The sequence below is a fragment of the Furipterus horrens genome, unplaced genomic scaffold (genome assembly GCF_987537825.1).
Source record: "Furipterus horrens unplaced genomic scaffold, mFurHor1.1.pri manual_scaffold_5, whole genome shotgun sequence".
NCBI classification, from domain to species: Eukaryota; Metazoa; Chordata; class Mammalia; order Chiroptera; family Furipteridae; genus Furipterus; species Furipterus horrens.
Window position 1 is genome coordinate 137,221,647 of NW_028327175.1, and position 23,907 is coordinate 137,245,553.

A 23,907-nucleotide genomic window follows, 5' to 3' on the forward strand; every position below is an offset into this window, starting at 1 on the left:
CCAAATCTTAGCTAATAGGATAAATGTTTATCTTGCCTTCTTCCTTCCTTAAGTAAGGAACCAAGTGGTCCCTAGCTCTCGGAGATAAGTTTGTCCAGATGTGAAAGTTATGATGATTACTCCCTGATCTGGATAGGACCTGAGACAGAGGAAAGCTGGGCCATCAGTATCCCTTCCAGTACTGGGGACCCTTGAGTTAATGACTGGATGATATCTATTAATGTACACTGTGCCTTTAAATAATGAAAAAGTAATAAAGAATAGAAGTGTCACCGCCTGTCCTCAGAAGAGGCAGGGGCTGGGTGTTGCTCTCATGGTGATACCAGCTATCTTGTCGTGACTCAGGAGGGAGGTGGTGGATAGTGACCCAACACTGCGAGGCTCCGCGCTCAGTGACTGTGCAAGTTTTCAGACTTCCCTGAGCCTCGCAATTTTATTTTCCACCCTCCCCGAGCCAGAGGGTTAGTATAGGAGTCAGATGAGGAAATGGACCTATACATGCTTTGAAAGCTGCTTTTTTAAAAAGTGCTTTATAAAAGAAAGGGATAGTAAAATGTCAGTCTTTCTTTCTGTATCTGATTCTCCAAATCTCTTACATGCCAAATAGTTGCTAGGTGATTGATTCCAGTCACCACTTTGGGATTAAGTTAATAGAAAAATGCTAGGGGGCTTCTGTAAACTGTGAAGATTATGTCAAGAGATTGTCCACATTCTCTCTTTGTTCTGAGTTTGACCTGAGGTCATTAGGCCACCAGCTGGAGTTTGGAAATATTTTTATTTGTATGAGAACTTTTATTTTATGAGGTGTGTCTATCTTGCACAAAGAATCTCAGCGTCAGATAATTGAGGTCCTCTGCAGCCTTGCTCCTTAAAGTTGGTCTGTGGGTCAGCGGCATGAACTTCACCAAATAGAAATGTGCAGTCTCAGATGTGTCCCAGGGACTACCAGCATGCATTAGAGTTTGAGAAGCATTGCTCTACAATATCCCAGCTAGTAGTAGTCAGTGCAGCCTCAGCTGGAACAGCTACTGGGACCCCTTCTGTGGTTGGAAACTGTCCCTTTGAAACTGGAAAAGTAGGCTTAGCTCCTTCACCTCTCTCAGCCAAGTAAGGAAGAGGATGCTTCAGGGCTGGAGGGGCTGTGGGAACCCTGACCATGCTCACCGCAGCCATCCTGGTCTTCCTGGTCCCTCTCTTCTGAGCTTCTGCTGTCTGCAAAACAACTCTAATTGCAGTATAGTACAGTAGTTTAAAGACCTGTTCAGCAGCCAGCATTCTCCTGAGTCCAGATTATACATAAGCTAAGCAGTATTGAAAAACCATTTTCTTAGGTTCATAAGCATAGGTCGACCAATCAGCCTGGAGAATTTCTCCAGAGGGCTGTTTCCTGGAATGAAGGCTCCCCCCAATCCCCACCATTCTACCAGAGAGAGTTCTGTGATATCACACATACCAGAAGGCACCTTAATTCCTGATGACTATTCTAAGCCATAACCCGGATTCTATCGAAAATGAAGGTGACAGGGAGTGCTGAGATTCAGAGGAGAGTCCCCAAGTGAAATCGTTTTGGCAGCTGCTAGGGAGTCTCTTAAGTCTGCACCCCAGGGCCCTGTAGTTCAGACAGCCAATGGGACTCCCTGCCAAATACCCATACTTACTGAAGAATCCTAAAGGTATCCCACCAGAGTCGCCAGAAAATGAAACCAGAAAAGTCAGAGTTTGTGCTGCCAGTCACTACCAGAACCAATAAGTAGAAACAAGGATTGAGTCTTTGTAGGCACTTTATGCAGATGCCAGCAATCTGAGAAAATGGCAGGTTATGTTCCCTCAAAAACCGTCTTAACATCTCACCTCAAGCCAACTTCTTTTATAAAGATAAAGGGGTTAGAAAAAGTTTAATCATATAAGAGTTGCAGTCTGTGGCAATTTTCCTAGTATATCTTTATCTGCTGATCAACAGTTCAAGGGCTCAATACAATCTCCATCATCTTTTGTAGACCCCATGGGGCACAAAGGTTGAATTGTTTGTTGACCTCCGGGAGTCATGCATTTCAGTTCCTGGAATAACCACTTTCCACAGGCATTAATCACTTAAGCCTATCAACTATGACTGAAGCTAAAATCTTTAACTCTTGAGTTCCCCTATCACCTTCTCTCAAGTCAAAATCTGCCCGGATGCAGTGTTATTTACAATCGCCGAGATATGGAAGCAGCCCAAGTGTCTATCAGTGGATGAGTGGATAAAACAACTACGGGACATTTATACAATGGAATACTATTTCGCCGTAAAAAAGAAAAAAATTTTACTCTTTGTGACAGTATAGATGGCCCTGGAGAACACTATGCTAAGTGAAATAAGCCAATCAGAGAAAGACAAATACACATGATTTCACTCATATGTGGAGTCTAATGAACAACCTGCTCTAACAAGGAAAATGGGGACAGACTCATAGATGGAGAGCAGGATGACAGCTGGGGAAAGGAGATTAGGGGTGGAGGGATTGAGCAAAAAGGAAAAAGGACTCATGGACATGGACAACCGTGTGGTGATTGCAGCGGGGAGGGAGAATAAGGGGGTTAAGTGGCAATGGAAAAAATACAAAAAAAAAGTTTTTTTTGAAATCTGCCTCGAGCTATCACATACTCGGGGTGCACAGAATAAGTTTCATTCTCCTGCCTCATGAAAGCCCCTGGAGTAGGTGTTTAGAAATGTCATTACTTTCCTTTGTCACACAGAAGCCTGATCCAGAGGATGGACAGGTGGTGAATAGGGCTATGCAGGGTCAGCTCCTGGTCACCTGCCAAAGGCCTGCAGGTCCTGAGACATAGCAGAAGGAGCTTGAATGGCCTCCTCCAGTTCCGTCTCTTCCTTCACTCCTGTCCAAGCCCAGGGGACTGGTTTAAGTGATAGCAGTTTGGAGAACTTGAAGAGGTATCCCAAAAGGACCGGCATGTAGAAGGGGTGTCTGGGGTGGACACGGGTCCTGTCAGGCACACATGCTGAAGGGCGAGGTCATTCCCAGCAGTGATGACCAGGCAGGGGTTGTATGGTGACATGAAAGGACAGCCTAGCAGCTTTGCATCTCCCAGCTGAGTGACACGGGAATGCACGAGACCCTTCTAAGAATTAGCTTCCTGGGTTCTAAAAGAAAAGAGGATTGACAGACCCTGTCCTGCCTGTCCCCAGGGCTTCTGTGGGATGCAGTGAAGATAATGTCAGTGAGCACACTTGATAATTTGGGGAATGGTCCAAGGAGGACAGAGAAGGCTCGATGACACAGGAGAGGAATCTAGGAAACAAGTGTACCACTAATTCACTGTGCGATGTCAGGGGAGCCCTCACCCTCTCTGGGCCTCTGTGAAGCAGTGAGTTATATACAAAAAAACTCTTGAGTGCCCTTCTAGAATGGCTTGGAGTTGCTGAGGCTCATTGCTATGATTGTGGGTTGTCCTGAGGATTTCTCCAGGGATGGCTCTTCAAATATTTATTTAGGGAGACTTCCTAGAGCTTGGAATTGAATTCTTTTTGAGGGAAATGATTTCAAACAGTCTTCCATGAAGGCTGGGCCTCTACTCTGGGAGACCCCCTTAAAAGACAGGTGCTTGGCCATGATTGCACCTGTGTTTCTGTGTCCGCATGTGATCCCTGAGCTGTGAGTGCTGAGTGATTTTTTTTTTTTCATTTCTGCAACTGCGTCAGGACACTCATTTCTGGAAGCCAGCTTGGCTCTGTGAGCCATCTGAACTCCTCTCCTATGTAGCTGGAGTGTGTCGTGTGCCGATTTTCCCAGAGAACAGTCTTGTTTGATACTTTAAATATTACCAAGGACCTTTTCAAAAGCATTACTCCCCCTTTCCATTTTTATGATTACCAAAATACGGCATCCCTGCTAGTTTTATGAGCCTGCTCAGCCAGGGGAGGCTCCTAGTCAACAACATAACTGAAACTGGCTCTTGGCCCAGCAGCCCATCCATAGATGCTTCCCAGCTGAGAGAGAGGGGACCGGTACGTACGGCTGTGGAGGGACACAACTGTTCCTTAAGACAGCCCTTCCGAGTCTCTTTCCTGCCAGTCGGGATCCTGTGTTGTTCATTCTAACTTCACCGCAGCCATGTTTCTGACGTCCCATTTCATTGCCTGGATGCCTGCTTCTAACTCTGTACATTGCGTTTTCTCCTGTGCACCCACCACGTTGTCATGGAAACTCGGTGGCCATAGGCCACGAGTATTCGGTGTCATCGAGTGTGATGATGTGGTATGTGTATTTGCTCACGCTTTTATTTTGAATTCTTTCCAATGTGACATCTGCTAAAATGTCTCCCTTATAATTTGCTTGGTGATCACAGCCTTCTCATCATTCATTGAGAGCAGGACCTGATCTCACAGAATCTGAAAAGAGCTATGTGGTAAGATGCCTGTTGAATAAGACTGTAGCTTTTTTAAAGAATCCTTGCTGACTTCTAGAGTCTAGACTGAAGTAATGCTTGGTTAACTCACCAAGCCATTATTTACAAGAATTTTGTGGCTATTGCAGTCGAGAGAGATGGTAGGCCCCCCCTTTCCCTCTCAAAAAAAGCAGAGGAATTTAGAGATGCTATTTCTACTCTGCCTACATGTGGGATTAAATTAATGTATTAGTGCATGATTGGGGTTACATACTTGCATTTCTATCCTGAAATTATTCTGTTTATAACAGTTACTCACTAATTACAGGCTTTTATGCTTCTACCTTTTTTTTTTAATATTCATACTAAATTCCAAATTCTGTATCTTACCTGTTTTTCCATGCTCACACCTGGACCCTCCTGCACTCCACTACTGGAATATCTGTTTCTTTAACTTGGATCTTCAACTCTATTGATTCCCTGGACTTATGTGCTTCGTCTGGAATGTTCCATCTCTTCCTCTCTTTCTTTTTTTATTTTTTGTCCCCATGTTGACTGTTTTATGGGGGTTTCTGGATATCTCGGGGCCACCTCACAGGAAGCAGTGTGCAATGAGATCATAAACATTGCTGAAAAATCTGTTCATTACTGCAGCACTGTTTCTCATCCCCTTGACTTTCATCACAAGGTATCCCCTTCTGACAATAAATCATCTTTAATCATTTCTCAGCAACCTCAAGCTCAGCAGCGAAGAGTCACCCCAGACAGGAGTCAAGCCTCACAAGATTTGTAAGTACACTTGGCAAACTTCGATTCTCACATTTTAGTAGACACTTGGGCTCAGAAAGTGGGTCATTGACTGACTCGGGGGGAATGAATGAATCACCCAGCTTCTCTGAGAATTCCATGTTTTCCGTCAGCCAGTGTGAGAACAGGTGGCAGGTAACTAAAGGCGGTCATGGACTACTGGGAGAAAGAGACGGGGAAAGAGTGAACTGCTACCCAAGGGCAAATGGGAACTGGGCTGACTGGTTTCCCTCCTAGTGTGGGAATATAGAGGAAGGAGTCGTTTGTTCTGACTAGAGCTGAGTCAATGGGGTTTATCCATTCATTTATATATATATATATATATATATATATATATATATATATATATATATATATATATATGAAAAAATAAAAAGAGGGAAGAAAAGGAAAAAAAAAAATATATATATATATATATATATATTGCCCTGGCCAGTGTGGTTCGGTTGGGTGGAGCATCGTCCCATAACTGAAAGGTCACCAGTTCAATTCCCAGTCAGGTAACAAGCCCAGGTTGCAAGCTTGATTCCCAGTTGGGGTGCATCCAAGAGGCAGCCGATCATGTTTCTCTCTAGCATCAATGTTTCTCTATCTTCCCCCTTTGCTCTCTCTTTCAAATGAGAATATAATAAACATTTAAAAAAATACAAAAATTAAAAATGACAAATATTGGCTATCTCCTATGTTTTAAGCACCAAGGAGTTAATTCCATTCACAGAGGAAGGGGGTTTAGAGTAACCATTGAAAGACAAATTGGATTTGGGAGCTAGAACAGGGGTCTTTCTAGCTGAGGAAACCACTTGTGCAAAGGTGGAGTGTTTGGACAACTTCAAAAATGCCCACATGGAGGAAACAGAGACGACGCTCAAGAAGTAGGTTGGGACCAGATTATAGAATCTATAATGCGACTGAAATAAGATTGGATTTTATTCTGCAGGCACTTAGGAACCACTAAGAGGGTTTTGACATGAGGAGCATATTGATTATATTTTGTTTTCAGGAGATAACTTTGGCAATGGAGTAGAAGGTGGATTTCAGAGGTGAGGAGCAAAGACATTGGTTGTAAGATAGTAAAAGCCAGCCAAGAAGCGATGAGGGCCATAGCTAGGACAGAGTAGGTACTTTGTGACCATGGATGCAGGATTACCCAAAGAGGTTCAGGGTAAAGTGAGAAGGGAAACAAGGGTAGATCCTTGGAGAACCAGCTTCTAAGGCAACAGAGGTAGCAGCAAAGGAGACTGAGAAGGAGTAGCAAGGGACTTGGGAGAGGGTGTAGGAGCAATTGTGCGGAACGGAGCACGTGTGTTGTCAGCGGTGCCTCCTGCTTCAGAGAGGCCAAGGGGGTTAGGAAGTGAGAAATGTCCTTCAGGTGTTCTGTTTGGCAACTGGAAAAATAACTGGTGACCTCAGAAATAGCAGTGTTAGAGAGGATTGATGAGTCAGTTTGATGGTGAGATTGAGGGAGTAGCAGACACAGTGATGATATTTTTAGGGTGCAGAGACTTCAATACATTTGTACCAGAGAAGGGTTTGCAGTCCAAAGATGTGAGAGAAGACGGAAGTTAAGGAAATAGCCTATGGAAGGGAGTTCAACATGGCCAGAAGGGACCCTTCCTCACACATGGGAACAGAGACAGGATGGAGGAGGTATAGAGACTTAAACCTGAAGGGAAGGAAAGTTAAAGTGATGCCCACAGCAAGCTTCCTCTCAGGAGAAAACAGGGACAAAACAGAGTGACAAGCCCTCCGTACCAGCAATGGCAGAGGAAGTGGGCAGGCTCAATGTAACAGCATCCTGAGCAGCATGTGGCCCATTCCAAAATTAGAGCTGACTGGGCGGCCCAAGCAGCAGGGTGACAGGACTTTCCCCAGCCGGGCTCCGTAGTCTGGGAATGAGAACAGACTAGCAGAAATCAGGAGTTACTTCCCAGAGCTGAGCCTTGCAAAGCAGCCCATTGCAAGGGAAAGGTATAAGGCATTCCAGGGAGTCCAGCTTGGCTGGGAGACAGCAGGCAAATACAGACACATCAAAATGTGTTCATTGACCAACTGGAAATGTGTCTGCCTCTGTTAATTCCTCTTTAGAGACCTTCCTCTGGCAGACAAATCCATACGCCAAAATATCAATACATTTGGATAAATATATAAAATTGTCCCTTTGGTTTTAACAGAGGAGAATGAACCCCTTTTTTCTGGGAAATGGCTCCACTTACTTGTATCTAGTCTGTCTTGCCCACACTGGAAATCGCTGGAATCTACTGAAATGGTAGATGTTTGGCTCATTTGCAAAGTTTTGCCTGCTACTCTTGTGTTTCAAATTAGTGAGTAAACAGAATTGAACTGGTGTGTAAGGGATGCTTCTGAAGTATTTGTCAAAGGAATAAGTGGAAACAAAGCTTTTTCTGTTGCCAAAACAGATATCAGATTTCACCACATGTAGTCCATCTTCCTCCAGTGGCTGTTGTTAGAACTGGCAGAACAGCACACACCAAGTTGCCTTAGGCCAACTACCAAGTAAATAAAAATCTTAACTCCCAAATCACTGGGATAGAAAAAAAGCTTTCAAGAGTTTCAGAAAAATGACATCCATTTTTAATAGCAGGGAGTGAAAAGCATGTTGGAGTCTTAAGAATCTCAAGGTAGTTTTGCTAAACAGTGAGGCAATTAGAATATATTTATATGCTTTCATAGAAATATGACAGTTTTACAATATATGACAATTGTCTTGGGCTCTCCAATGTAAATGACCAGAATATAATGTCTATCTCTAAGTAACCTCTGATTATTCTTGATAATCTACATAAATTATCCTATGTTAAGAAAAAGCCTTGGTTAACTTTAAAGGGGGTGGGCCTGTAGACAGAATCCTTGGTTATGGTAACCAAATGAAACTAAGTAAAAGGACTGATTATGACTTGCTTGTCACAAGTTTTCCATCCCTGTCATTCTTAATTTAATATCATATGTTGAATGGATCTCCCCTAATGCTAAGTCATTAGAGAAATAGCCAATAAAATATTTTTATTTCCACTAATGAGTAGGAAACACTACCTAAATGTTGATTTAACTGAAATGGCTTTTAAAATTCCTTATTTAACCTACTGGTCACTTAATGTTCATTTTTCTTGTACATATAGATTTAGCTACCAAGCATTATATAGCTATATACCCCAGAACGATGATGAGCTGGAACTCCGAGATGGAGATATTGTTGATGTCATGGAAAAATGTGACGATGGATGGTTTGTTGGTAAGTGATCTCATCGTGCTTTTCTTACCAGTTGTAATTTGAAGGAATAGCTAGGAGTGACGAGCTGTGCGAAAAGCAACGTTCTCTGTATGGAAAGAAGAGCCTTCTCAGTTTCTGTACCACCGTTAGGAGTGCTGGGCCACCCAGTTTATGTTTGCTCTCAAGACTGTGTGAATGGCAGTAACGTTGGACCTAAAAGGCCAAATAACCAACATCAAATGCATGGGAGGGCAATTTCTAATGGACATGTATCCATTCTACATTTGGAAATGTTATTTTTTTTTAACTCTCATTTATGAAACAACACAGCAAAATTTGAGCCTCGGTCTGTACCATGAAACTCAAGCATATGTTAGCCATCCTCAAGATCTTATTTACTCCAGCCTTCTAATAACATTATTTTTTTATTTTTTTAGTAATGTTTTTTATTTATTTATTGTAGAGAGAGGGAAAGGGAGGCAGAAAGAAAGGAAAAAAAAACATTGATGTGTGCAGCAGATACATCAATCAGTTGCTTCTTGCATGCCCCCAAATGGGCACTTGGCCCATAACCCAGGCGTATACCCTGACTGGGAATCAAACAGGCAAACTTTTGGTTCACAGGCTGGCACTCAATCCACTGAGCCACACGAGCCAGGGCTCCTTCTAATAACTTTAATCAAAGCAACCTGATTAATTAAAACAAAGGGTTCACCTTTTTAAAACAGGGGTGGGAAAGGTCAATATTATTGAGATTCTGTTATAAAGCAGATGCTTGGTAAACTGTCTTATTAACATTTTTTTTCACCAAACACCCTGTAAGCCAAGAATTATCTTCATTTCACAGATTCAAAAACTGAGGCCCGAAGACATTAAGTGACTAGCCCTGGGTCACCCAGGTAGCAAATAGTAGGGCCAGTATTTGAGCCAAGGCTCATCTCTCCCCAAGCCTCTGTTCTTTCTGCTCAGGTATGAATATGATGTTGGGAGCCACTGACTCAACTTTTGCCTCAATTTTCCCCTTTACGAATGACTTTACCTTTACCTTTTTCCCAAAGACCAGCACTTTCTTGATCTCTCTGGAAAAGCTTTGCTAGAGCAAAGTAATATCAGGGCCGGGGTAATGAGAACAGTAAAGTCTTGGCATAAGTGGGAAGCCAAAAAGATTTGCTTTGGCCTCACCAGCGTCTTAGAAAGCTGCCCCATCCTCCCAAGGCCCCCAGAAGCCCACAACCCTCACTACCTTAAGCTGTTGTGTTCAGAAGGAAACCAGATCTGATAAGTCAGCAATAGCATAGTGCAGCCATTTTTCCCCTGGTGTGCTGCAAGAATTTATAAAACATGCAATACCTGACTATTTCATCAGGGACACTGACCTCTTTTCTTTTATATTGTCAAATAAAAAATGACAACAGCCAATGCAACAATAGCTGTCCAGTGTGAATGAATGAAAATTATACCTATCTTTTTTGTCAGATCGGCAAAAAATATATGTTTTGGTGTGCCGCAGAATTTTAGTAATTAGTTTATGTGTGCCATGAGATGAAAAAGGTTGAAAATCACTGATCTAGTGCAATGCAGTCCAATAGAAACATAATACAAGTATGTAAGAAGTAGTAGTTTCCTGGAAGCCACGTTGAAGAATGTAAAATGAAACCAGTGAAATTAATCTTCATATATTTTATTAAACCCAATGCATTCAAAATAGTATCATTGAACATGTAATCAGTATTTAAAAACTGATATTCGACATTCTTTTTCCCATACTAAGTCTTAGAAATGCGATGCGTGTTAACAGTTTCGGCGTAGCGCAGTTCAGAATAGCCATTTTTCAGGTGTCCTGTAGACACACGTGGCTGTCGTATTAGTGTACATACGACTCTAGTACATATTAGCTGTTAAACTCTTCCGGAAGCATTTGCATTTTTTCCAAGAACTTGGGGTGAGTGAGGGGCACCATTCTCTAATGGGGCATCTCTGGCAGCTTGGTAAAGGAAATATTTAAGATTCCTCAATTCCTCAGACACTTCAAAAAGCAACCTAATATTCAGACTAAGAATCAAGTAACCCTGCCCAGCTCCTTCTCCTCGTCGACAAGGAAAGGTGCTAACCAGCTCTCTGCACCTTCCCACCTCAGCTCTCTGCACCCTCCTTGACCATCCCCTCAAGGGGTTCAAGTAGTTGTTTTAGATGTCACACTCTTTGACACATTCTTTTACCTGAGAAATTTCACTCGGGGCAACAGCTCCAACCCACTGGTAGTGGCTGATTGCAGTGTGTTCAACAGGGTTTTGGAGCTGTATCCAAGCCAATTAGGAAAGGGAAGCAGTGATCAAACTGTGATATCAGCTAATGAGAGGGTAATAACACAACATAACACACACGCACACACAGACGTGCATGCACGCACAGCGTCAGCTCTCCAGAGAGAGTCCCAAAGGTAGGAACCGGATTGGGAACCCAGCACTTCTGGACCTGGAGCAGCCCAGGAAGGGCTTTGTTCCCAAATAGCTTAATGTTCCTGGCTCAACGGAAACCCTAATAAAGTTGGTAGCAATGACAGGGAGTCAATTTGGGGCTTAGGCGGGCTTGTGAGAGGAATTTCCTTTTGATGTGTGGTTGTATCCAGTGGACTTTTAGAAATTCCACAGTTTAGAAATTCTAAATCTTCAGTATCTTGTATTGGATAAATGTGCTCGTTCTTCCAAAATGGAGAAGACGTGGGTTCAAAGTCTGTCTATGATGCTTACTAAGCTATGGGACTTCAGCCATGTCACGTAAGTGCTCTGGAAAAAGCTCATTAAAAAACAAAAAGGAGGAGCGTTAAAAATGCCTGCCTTGCTTACCACTCAGTGTTATTTTGCAACCTAAATGAGATAAGATAAGGCAAAATGCTTTGGAAAACTAGACACTATATTACAAGCTAGAGGATTGTTATCAGGGGCTCTCTTTTAACTCACATGCGCGAGTCTTCTCATTGTGCGAATGTGTTTTTTTACAGGTACTTCAAGAAGGACAAGGCAGTTTGGTACTTTTCCAGGCAACTATGTAAAGCCTTTATATCTATAAGAAGACTGAAAACCACAGAGATGATTTTTATTGGAGGATGAAGCATAATTCATGAACCGGTCTCTTTATTTAAAAGTTGAGTCAGTAGGAAAAGTGATGTAGTGGATAAAGTAAGAAGCAAAAGAGAGGGACAGAGAAGTTTGTTGTGTTTAAACCCTGAGCCTGTCTGAGCTGACTGTGTATCAGACAGGCCTGAACCGTGCGCTGAGCAGAAAGGAATGAGGCAAATCTGTATTTACTTAGCTGCTCTGGGAACCACTCCAGCCCTCCCACCACTCCCCGTTTTAGGTAATCTGACCTGTAGCCCAGTCCAGGAGCAGTTAGTCCAGAAATGCTTCGTGCTGCCGCACCCTTGACCAGCTCCATCTCTAAAGGGTCTCAGCGCTTAGCCTGGAGCGGCCCTCAGAGTGCCAGGCAGCTCCCCAGCCATCCTCCAAAGGCTCCACACACGGACCCCAGCCCCCCACCCCTCGCCACTCAGAGGCTGCTGGTCCCCCAACACTGCTGGAGCTCTGTCTGGGCTGCTGAGGTCCCCAAACTACCCAACACTGGGTGCCTCGCTGGGCCTCCTGAGGTTTGTGGAGAAATGGAGGCAACACGTAGGCGCCTTGTGCGTCCTGCCTGCGAGCGGCATCGCCACCGACACCCCTGGTGTTCAGACAGAAAAGCACACAAGGTTTGCCCAGGGGAGCCGGGGGCCAGGCAGATAGTTAAATGTCCATGTCTGAGGTCACAGGCAGTGTGCTCCTTCCCATCGCACTGGCTTTCACCCTCGGTCACTTTCAGGGCAGCAGTTTCATTTATCAATGCCACTGCTAACCTTTCTTCCCTGGATTGTTTTTGGCCCGACAGTTTGAGTTAGATAGGCCCATTCTCAGAGAACCAGGGATGGCGGTGTTCGGTGACTCATTTAACACACTCTGATGCACACCGGGTGCCGAGGCCACCGGTGCGCAGGGCACGCTCAGAAGAGACTCACCATTTCTGCGTGTCTACTCCCCATAGGAGTAAAAGGGCTGCTCAAAATGTAGTCACCCGGGGTTATGAGTCCTGATGCACCCTGGTGAGGCTCTCTTCAGAGCAGAGGTGCAGATGCAGCGGCCCCTGGTGAGAGGAAGCGATTCTGCTGCTCCCAGGAGGTCAGATCCAAGCCAGGCCCCTGCGACTCCTGGAGTGTTCAGTCACAGCTCTACCCAGTTCAAGGATGTTTATCAGCCTCTCTCTTAGACCCCTTAGAGAATGCAAAATGGAAATGAGCCATTCCCTGCCTGTCGGAAACTCGGAGGTGATTGGGGAGACAGATACACAAAAAATAATCAAGAGAGACTGTGCTATGTGCTGAGAAAGGTGTGAGAGAGGAAGAGGTGAACTTTCCTTGGAGGGATCCTAGAAAGCATGGTCACATTTCTGTCTCCATTAGCTCACTGTTCAACAACTAGAATGTTGGGAGAACCTTTACCCAAGGGTACTTTATGACTGAAAATACTTTGAACTGTTTCCAGAGTCTTCAAACTCTCACCCTCCCCCACAAATACATCCAGGGTCACAAATAGGAACAGCAAGTCCAAGTGCTAGGGTGTGTACAGGAATCCCAGCTCTCTGCATATAGCTCAGAATTGCCATAGGATTGTGTCCCAAAGTCTTCAGTCTCTAAAAGGCCAAGTTTGTCTTCAGTGTCCCTGCCTCAGCTCCTGTCTTCACTATTCACATTAGGGTCCCATCAGCTGCCCGCCCCCATCAGACAGCCACTGTACCCTCATATCTCTCCCTGTCTTCCTTGTAAATCTTGCTCACAGACTTCTTCATACTAAAGTGTAAATGACTGATGCAAGGAATGTGTTACCTATTCCCAGAGACATTTGTTTTTAACTAGAGCAGACAGAGCCTTAAGCCCAAAGGAAACGACTGTGGAACTAATGGTGGAGGTGAGGTGGGGGTGCAGGTTAGGTGGAGGAGCTTCCTGGGTAGCAGTTCTTTAAATGAGATTCATTGCTTTGGAAGGTCCACGCCACCATCCCAGGACACTGTGTGTTTGACTCTGAGGGCATATGTTACAAGTGTATGTGCACGTGCATTTGCACAGCAGCATTTCACCCACTTTGAAATGTAATTCTTGTATTGGCTCATGTGTTTCCTGGTCTTTCTTAGATGCAAACCATTAATATCATGATCTTACCTAATAGTTTTTTGAGGGGTGCTTCTTGATTAAGTAGGTAATTTTGAACACCTCTTTAAATACAGCTAGAAAATAAAACCAATTTGTAAAGCCACATTTGCATATGATGCCAGCCTCACACATTTGTATATCTCCAGAAACCCAGATATGCCTCACTAATTTGCCCATCTTTAATAAAATCATATGTTAAAATCTGCATCAAACTTCAGCTTCCTATGTGTGACTAAACAAGGAACAAAGCTTTCCAATGGCTCTCTTGTCTTCAGACATTTAGTAATATAAAATACCTATTTTTATGCTGAGATGTTTATACAGGTCTATTAATAGCAAGTGCAACTAACTGGCGGCATGCCTTGCAAACAGTTTTGATATGTTAGCCATGCTTCTGGGTGAAGGCAAGCCCCAAACTACTTCTCTTTTGCAGTCTCTCTGAGATCAGTAAAATAAAAAAAATCATATGCTTAAGTGGGACTGTAAATATGTATATTTAACTTTGTATAGCCCATGTACCTACTTTGTATAGAAAAATAATTTTAAAAATTTGAACTGAAGGGGGGGTAAAATAAGGAAGTCATGAAGTTTTTTGCATTTTTATTTAAATGAAGGAATTCCAAATAACTCACCGGCAGATTTTTAGCACAGACATAACCATTGTAAAGTGTTAAAATTTTAGTAACTAATCATTATTTCTGGGAGAGAAGTTAACTGTGATCTCAGTTACAGTTTCTTTTATTTTCTTTTTTTGGTTTGTTTTTTTGTTTTTGGTTTTGGTTTTTTTTTTTTTTTTTTGGCAGTTCTATTTATCTGAAATAGTATTAAGTCCTATTGCTAGAATAGGTTACTACAAAAAATTATATTCTGAAAGAAAAATACCTGATATTATATATAACCAATTAATTTAAAGTTTTGCCATTTAAATTACACACCAAGAGCATGTACTATGCAGACACAGGGGTATTTTTTTGTTGTTGTTGTTTTGTTCATTTATTTTTCTTTATTGCAGTGGGTTGATTTGATAAATAAAGGCATTGAATTACTACATTTGCTGTATATATTATTTAATAAACTTTATTCAGAATCATGTGGCATCTGTTCGTTCTTACTGTTCACTGTGTCCTTCCTTTGCCAAGCTTCCCAAGGAGACTTACAGGCACTGCTTCGATTTCTCATACTCGCCTTTTTCCTTCTTAATCACTTACCACGTGGCTTCCACCCCTCTCCTTGAAGACTCCACTTATTACCTTATCTTTTCTCCATAAACTAATTCCATGACCCTCTTTGAATTATTGTTGAGCATTTCACCATTCTTTTTATATGTCTATTTGTTCTGATTACAAAAGGAATGCATATGTCTTTAAAAGCAAAAGCACAACATTATGAAATATATATAATGGGTCTTGATTTGCTGCACACCACAAGGGTACAGGAAATGACACCACACTTGGTGTTTCTAAATCAAATCAAATCTGGCTGTGAGCATTCTCCTGGTATGGTGGGCAGAAATGCAGTCTGGGTTTTGTCCCCTCCCAACCCAAGTGTGTCAGCGCGGTGGCACTAACCACCCCAGGGGCCCACTGCACACAGGGCACGGGTCTGTCCCATAACAAAACCTCAAACCTCCACCCTCTCTCCCCCAGTTCTTTCTCCGCCTCCATTGTGTCCACTTCTCTGGGGTGACTCTACCTCTTTAGGGTGACTCGGTGGAATCCCCCTCAGTGGTCTTAGGCTTCAAACAATCCTAGGAGAAGGGTTGTTTTCCAAAGGTGTGACAGCCCCAGTGCTGGGCCCTGAGTCACAGGCACTACTTGCTTTCACACCCTCCTTTTCATCCAACAAACCCATTAGTTTTACCTTCAAAATACATTTCAGCCCTGGCTGGTGTGGCTCATTTGGTTGGAGGGTTCTCCCGTAAACCGAAAAGTCGAGGTCCCAGTCTGTCCAGGACACATAGCTAAACTGCAGGTTCAGTGCCCTGGTTGGACTCTTACAGGAGAAAGCCAATGGATGTTTCTCTCACATCAATTCATTCTGTCTGTCTGTCTGTCTGTCTGTCTCTCTCCAATAAATTTAAGCAAATTTAATTTAAAAAAAAATACATTTGGAATCCAACCACTCAACCACCAGAGTCCAAGCCTTTTTCCCTCAGCTGGACCATTGCAATCATTTTCTACCAGGTCTCCCTGCTTTCCCAGTGCCCCTTCCAATTTATTCTAAACACAGCAACCAGGATGCTCATTTTAAAGTTGGCACAAAACCTCTAGTGGCTTCTCCTTTCACCTAGAGTAGTACAATGGCCTCAAGTCCATAGCCACACTGCCTCACCCTCTCCCTTACCTTGGCTTCGTTCTTCATTGTTCTTTCCTGCCACATAGTCCTATGAACTCAAACTCACGTGCATTTCAGGTTTAGGGTCTTACATATGCTACCTCTTTGGAAGTAATGGGACCCTACTGTCTCCACCCCAACATTCTAGTCCCCTTCTCTTCCTCTGTGCTTCTCCATAACACATCACTGTTTTTCACAACCATAGAAAATCCTGTTTTGCTATTATATGCCCAAGACCTATCAGAGTGTCTGACATGGTTGGTACTCATCACTCAATCCTTTACTGATTAAATAAACAAATGACTAAATAAATGGATGCAATAAATAAATGAATGAGCCCATATGGTCAGAGATTCTGGAACTCTGAATACAATAGTGAAAGGAAGGAAACATCTTGCAGCAGCAGAAATAGAACAGAGGTTAGTTAATCTCAAATTATTCCAGGTTCATACAAATTCACCAAGTGAAAATTCTCCGCAATTACAGTTGCCCCTATGGCGATCACCAATGCCAACTATCCGATGTATGGTCCTCCAAGCTTTCTTCTCTGCACATGTGAAATACATACATCTATAAACAAATGCTTCACGGAGTCCTTTTCCCCCTTAACAATAGATCTAGGACATGTTTCCATAATTTACTTAACCAACTGCCTATTGATGAAGCAAATGTTTGAAATTATTGCCAGCTTTTTACCACAGCAAACAATGCTGCATTGAGTACAATTATTGGCTCAACGACCAGGAACGTTTCAAATCTTGAGATACCGCCAATTGCCTTTAAAAATTTTTTTATTATGCCAAGTCCATGGGAGTGTCTGTTTCTCTACCACCCAATTAAAACTAGCTCATCTGCTTCTATGAAATATTGTTCCTTGGTCTGCCTGGCTTTTCTCTGGCCAGCCCCTTCTCAGACCTCTTTCTATCTTCACTTGAATTTTTAGCCCACTGTTACTTTCTCCCAACACATTCTCCTTCGGGCTGCAGATCTCACACAATATAAGTTGAGACCAAAGAGTCACTTGTATAAGGAAGGGTTCTTTTCAGTGAAGAGTGGTAGAAACCTACCACTTCTGACCATTCTTGAGTCATCACCGAGAATGAAGGAGTTAGAATTAGCCTTAGACAGGAGTGAATCCAAAGGGAAGCTTTCTGTTGGTATTTGTCTTATTCTTTAAGACATTTATTAATTGAAAGAGAGAGATACACTTATTTATGCATCTATTGGTTGATTCTTGGATGTGCCCTGACTGGAGATCGAACCCACAACCTTGGCGTATCGGGACAATGCTCTCACCAACTGAGCTACCCGGCCAGAGCCTTATTCATCTTATTCTTGGTGGTGTTGGTCTTGTTTGACCACGTTTTCACTTACTGAACGCAGCAGTAGGAAGCATGGAGGCAGGCAACTTCAGTCAGTTCTCTGACTCCAGACTAGGCAAAAGGGCCCTCTGGTTTATGGCAATTCCAGACCCTGGCAGGCCCAACGTGGTTATTTACCCTTTCTTGGACTACTCATTTTGGCCAAATTAGGTAGAATATAATTATGTCCCACCAGAACCTCATGGAATGGGGGTGTACTGCTGTAGGAAGGAAAGAAGGCAGCTGGATTGATAACTCAATGGTTCACTGTGAAAACTGGACTTTGAGCATTGTTGTCAGAGATTTTGGAAAATGGAACACTATTGCCCTGTCCCAGTACACACTTCCATGCAGCTGACACAGGGTATGTGCCTCTGCTAGCCAAGGTCTCGAGAAGAGCACTGTGGAGGAGGGCATCCATCCAGAAGAGTGGGCCGGTGCAACGAAGAGGGCATAGCACAGCTGTGTTACACACTACAAATATTAGGGTTCACCTGAAAAGGAACAAAGAGTAGTGTCTCAAAGTATGAGCATTTGGATGAGTTGTTCATGGGCGTATTTGCGAAGTTTTAGCGTGTAGAATCCAAGCCTGCCTCAGGGACACTTGCTGGGACCTTTTAGGATAAATGAGAGAAGCTCCTCCTTGATACAGGTAATTTATCAAATGAATTAGCCAAGGCAGTGGTTCAAATTGAAAATATCAAAAAATACTTAAGATGAACCCATAGATGCAAAAGGCCTTAATGAGTTTATGAACAGCCACGTGATACTTTACAAAGTCTGTCCTGGAAGACAAATTACGCTACTCTTCCAGCACCCTCACTCAGCCAGCAGCAGAAGCAAAAGACTGGGTAGACTAAGGATCTCTATGGAAAACTTGTTTTTCAAGTGAGATCTGACAAACAGAGATGAATCTGTAAAAGAGAGGTAGATCTGCAAATCACCTTCGGGGTAGTAGCGTAAATTTTGTACATTGGCAAGATCAAAAATTATCAAGGGCAGAGGATCCCAGTATGGTCTGTGGATGCCCCCTTGGAGTTCTCAAGCCCTTTCAGGAAATTTGTAAAGTCAAAACTCTTTTCATAAAAATGTTAAGATGCTTGTAGTGGCCAAGAACGTCTCCAGCAATCCTCACCTCCCAGGACTCACAGACTGGTGTGGTCCTCCTCTGCATTCTTTCAGGGTTAGTCTGCATGACTACCATCATGACAGAAGAGGTGGTATGTCACTTCTGAGCCTAGGTCACAAAAGCCATGTGACTTCTGTCTCTTGCTCTTGGACAGAAACAGACTATAATTAAGAACTTCTGAACGCCAGGCATCTTGTGCTGGATAAATGTGCTAATTTCTCCAAAAGTGAGGGATATGAGAAAGAACAATGTACCGGGAGTCAGAAAAGCTGGTTTCAAGACTTGCTGCCTCTGAACCTAGTTAGGCTGTGATACCTCAGAAACGCTCCGTAAGCTCTCTGAGCCTGAGTTTCCTCATCTGGGAGGAGGAGATGACGTGACCAAAGTGGAGTTCTGCTAGGAAGGAGGAAAAAGTAGTGTTTGGAAGGCAACCTACAAGGCCCGCCAAGGAGCTCTCCAGCTGTTCCAGAGCCTACTATCTACCAGCACTTTCCATACATTATCTCATACCAACTCTATGAGGCAGGTCTTCCGGTACAGGTAGGAACCTGAGACTCAGAGGAATGCAGCCCAAGGGTATACAGCAAGTAAGTGGATTCAGTCTGACTCCAAAGTCAGTCTCCTTTTCCTCGATCACACTACTTGCCTCCAAGGGGCAGACAGCTGGGACAAGTCTGCAGACCAGTATACCTCCACAAAGTCTAAAGTTTAACCCAAAGAGGATAACATTTCTAAGAGTGACCTCATGTAATATTAATAGTGATAACCATTTGGTGAACACTTACAATGTGCTTGAACATGGAAATTCAATAGAGGATCTATGTCCCTCCTCAGTCTTCTGCCAGAACCAAGAGAGCAGCGATAGCATAGAAGAAATCTTCATACTGATTCCGTGTTGTCCTGTTCTTTGCCGCTCTGCAGCCTCTCAGAACAAGGGTCCAGCCCTGCTGCCTGTCCTTCCTCACCACCGCACTAACCCTGTAATAGTGTCATAGACCTGCCGAGCTCCAAGGCCACCAAGAACTGTGCACTCCATATTCTCTGTGTCAGTTAAGAATAACTTCAACAGCAAGAGCCGGTGGCCCAACAAGTGACAGCTTACATGACACAGATATGTCTCATATTTCACAGAAAAGAAGATGGGCATCTGGGTTAGTATTTCTGATTCCCCTGGCTTTTCTGTCCTGATTACAAGCTGGCTACTATTGTGACATCACATCCTTCTACAACTGCTTTTGAAGGCAGAAAGTGGGAACAACGTAGGACAGAGGATTTTCTCTTTGCATGCTCCCCTCATTATGGAAGAAATATATTTTCCAAAAGCCCCCAGTAGACATCTTCCTGCATCTCATGGCTGGAGCCAATCACATGGTTACTCCTACCAAGAAATTGCCAAAGGGAGGGAGGTGGGCAAAGCAGAAGAGAGTGGGGCTTTCTTTGGGGTTGCCAACCATCAGTGAGTATCACCAGCAAAGCCCTTCCTGGACTCTCTGTTTCCTTGGCTGCCTTTCTCCTCACTGATTCTTTGAATTCTTTCCCAGTTTCTCATTCTCTCTTCACTCCTTTATTATACATGTTCCTCAAGCTTCTCTCTATGATCTGTTGCCTAGGCTAGCTATTCTCCTACTTTAACTATTATTCCCTTTCCCTACTTTTAAAATTATTTATTTATTTATGTTTGAGAGAGAGGGGAAGGGAGGGAGAGAGACAGGGAAAGAAACATTGATGTGAGAGAGAAACACTGACCAGTGGCCTCTTGCACACGCCCCACAGGGCCTGAACCAGCAACCTAGGCATGTTCCCTGACTGGGAATCGAACCATGACCTTTTGCTTTGCACAACACCCAACCAAGTAACCCACACTGGTCTATTTTTTACATCAAAGAAGACAAAGTTATTGAAGTAAAACAGAACTCACATAATTATTACCACCGAGATATACCCTCTTTAAGAGTTTTACACATATATATGAAGGTCTATCAGGAAAAAGTCCAGCCATTGTTAATATAACAAGAACAGTTTGCACAACATCGATGTAACCTGGCAGCCAAGGAGAGTGGATTGGAATGCGCATGTGTGAACAATGATGACTTCACTGTACTAGTCAGTGAGGGTGGTAGACACCATTGAGTGAGCGTGTGTACTGTGTGGCTGTCGCATTTAAAATTCCTGAGTGAGTAGAGCAACGAATCTGCATCAAATTTTGTGTTAAGCTTGAACGTTCCTCCATGGAAACTGTTTGGATGATTCAGAAAGAAGGTCACAGCTGTGGGCAACTGGTGATTGGCAGCTTCATCACAACAACGCACCCACTCATGCATCACATCTCATGCACAGTTTTTTGGCAAAACATGAAATCACCCAGGTGACTCATCCCCCCTTACAGCCCAGATTTGGCGTGCTGTGACTTCTAGCTTTTCCCGAAACTAAAATCACCTTTGAAACAGAAGGGATTTCAGACTGTCTGAGAGACAAGAAAATACAACGGGGCAGCTGATGGCGACTGGGAGAACTCAAGGTGCCTACTTTAAAGGAGAGTGAGGCATCATTGTCCTACATACAAGGTTTCTTGTATCTTGTATCTTCTTCGATAAATGTCTCTATTTTTCATAGTACATGGCTGGATATCTTCTAGACAGACCTTGTATCTGCACTTTTCACTTATCATAGACATCTTTCTTGACAATACATGTTCATCTCTGCATCATTATTGTAAGGATTCCGTGGTATTCACGGTGTAAGTGTACCATGGTTTATCTAGCAGCCTCTCTTCTTTCTACATTTTGCAATTATGGACAGTTCTATGATGAACAACCTTTTACATACTCAGTGTGTTAAATGTCTACTTTTTTTTTTACTAGAATAAATTCCTAGAAGTTGAATGGCTAGATCAAAGGTTATGATGTATATAAAGCTTTTGACATATACATATTGTCACACAACTATTGACCTGTCAGATTTTCTTGGATCTCACCTCGAATTTGTGCTTTCCTGCCTGTGGCAAAAAATGCATCATCCTAGGCTCTTCCTCAACTGATACCTTGTCCTGAAATCCCTTCCTCTGTGAAAAAATGCTTTCTACTCACAAAGTGATTATGAATTTAGGGGTGCCCTTATCATCTTTAGCTTGGGTGTCAAACTGTAGATGAACAGGCTAAAGTATTTTTTTCCCAAAGAATAAAGTGTGGCACTTTAACACAGGGCACTGGGAGTCAAGGAAAGGCAGCCTTGCAGTGGGGGATGTGCCAGAGCAGGTGCTGTGAAACCAGAGTACACTTCTAGAAAATTATGGGAGAAGCGGACCAGATGACACAGGAGGAAGTGGAACTCCAGGAGGAGAGACCGGAGATGTCCAGAAGAGCTGCATAAAGAAACAGGACAGAGAGGAGATTAAGCTTTAATCCAGGAGGGAGGTTTAGGCCAGAAAGAGAATAAGAATAACAGCAGTGTCCCATTTATCTAGAGACAATGAAGTCCCTTATATACAGTAAGCTTTCTATGACGCTGCAAAGAAGACCTAGGCCCCGCTTTTCATTTAAGGAAAACCTCGCCTTCCTGTTCCTCCTCCAGCTACTGCCTCCTTTCTGTGATTCACTTCATAGCAGAAAGTCTCAAAAGAATTGTCTGTACTTGCTGTCTCCAATCCTCTCCTCTTACTTGCTCTGGAGCCCACTCCATTCAGGAGTTTGCCCCTATGCCCTAACAAAATCCTTCTCTTCAGGACCTTCAGTGGCTTTCAGGCCATTAAATTTTGAGCTAGATCTTAATTCTCAACTCCCCCGACTTTGGGCAGCATTTGACATACCCATTCACTCCTCCCTCCTCCAAACACTTGGCTTCCAGGGCACCACCCTCTCATGCTTCTCCTAGCTCACCGACTGCTCCTTCTCAGTCGCCTTTGGTTGTTCCTCCTCATTTCCCAGGCCCAGTCCGTGGCCCTCCCCTGTTTTCTTAGCCCCTGGTGTCCTCATCCACTCTCATGTCTTAAAACTTCACTATATGCTCCTCTCTTGCCTGAGCTTCTCCTGTGGACTCCAGACTTCTACATACAACTGAAACTTAAATACATCCAGGACTGAATTCCTTAGCGTATCCCTAAAGCTGCTTCTCCCACAGGCTCCCTGTTTCAGTTCATGGCAATTCCATCCTTGTAGCTGCTGTTCAGTCCAAAACACTTGAGTCATCCTGGACATGCCTCCTGGACCTCACTTCCTATCCATCAGCAAATGCTTGACAATATAGCTGGAATCCCTGCACTGCTCACAGACTCCTCTGCTCTCCCACCCTGGGTCCCAGCCAATAATCATCCCTCGCCTGGATTATGACAACAACCCGCTGCTCTGCTCTTGCCTCCTCTTCCATCTGTTTCAACACTGCAAGCAGAGTGTTGAAAACAAAAGGCAGATCATGTTAATCCTCAGACTCCTAGTGATTCTCAAATGCCTTGCAAGACTCTGCCCAGTCAGGCTCTCTGTTATTTCTCTGACCTCATAGCCTGCTCCTCCCTTACTCGCTCACCCCAACCCCGTTGGCCTCCTCGCCAATGAACGTGCCAGCAGTTCCATCTTTGAACCTACTCTTTCCTCGGCCGGAAATGCTCTCCCCAAAGACATCTGCATGGCCTACTCGCTCTCCTGGTTCTTGACTCAAATCGCTCTCCTGGACAAGTCTTCCTCGTCACTTTTATTTTTGACATTTGCAACCCTGCTTCATTTTTCTCAATAGAACATAACACTGTCTATCATGCCTTTGTCTTTTCCCTTTTTAAAAAACATTTTATTTGGAAATAAATTCAAGATCACAGAAAAGTTCCAAGAATAAGGACAGTGCAAAGAACACTATATAGTCTTTACCAGATTCACTTATTGTTAACATCTTATTCCATTTGCTTCATTTGTGCCTTCTCTCTCTCACTCACTCTCTAGCTCGCTCGCTCTCTCTCTCTCTCTCTCACACACACAAATAACTTTGTTCTGAATTGTTTGAGGCTTAGTCACCTAGATGAAGCCCTTCATCCCTAAATAATCCAGTATGCATTTCCTAAAGACAGGATTATTCTCCTACACAGCCACCACCTAGCTATCAGCCAGTACATTTAACATTAATATAATATGCTAACCTCCCATCTATATCCATCTATTCCCTTCAGTAACAGGGGTAAGTCTACCATCAGATACATTGCATTTGGATTCCCTCTTTATTCTTCTTTAATCTGAAACATTTCCACAAACTGTCTTCAAAGCATTGCTGTTTTTTGAAGAATATAGTTCCTCCCCCAGACCTTTTCATTTAATAGGGGGTCATCTGATGTGATTGTTTTCAGGTTATGCTTTCCTGGCTGGAATGTTACATAGCAATGTTGTGTCCTTCTCAGGATGTTATATTTGAGCCACACATCGTTCTTTTGCCACTCATTGATGCTACT

The 23,907-nt window shown here is 43.3% G+C and overlaps 1 protein-coding gene across 2 annotated transcripts in view; it reads left to right on the forward strand.

Moving 5' to 3' along the window:
* SORBS1 (sorbin and SH3 domain containing 1) overlaps positions 1-11,559 on the forward strand; it is a 221,595-nt gene extending 210,036 nt beyond the window's left edge. The window contains exons 29-32 of one of the 2 annotated variants that reach the window (XM_090277932.1): positions 4,348-4,407; positions 4,985-5,175; positions 8,331-8,443; positions 11,424-11,559. In XM_090277932.1, coding sequence (XP_090134058.1) covers positions 4,348-4,407; positions 4,985-5,175; positions 8,331-8,443; positions 11,424-11,491 — 432 coding nt within the window. In that variant the 3' untranslated portion in view covers positions 11,492-11,559. The remainder of the gene's footprint in view (positions 1-4,347; positions 4,408-4,984; positions 5,176-8,330; positions 8,444-11,423) is intronic. The other variant, XM_090277930.1, reaches the window with a different exon arrangement.
* The last annotated feature ends 12,348 nt before the right edge of the window (positions 11,560-23,907 follow it).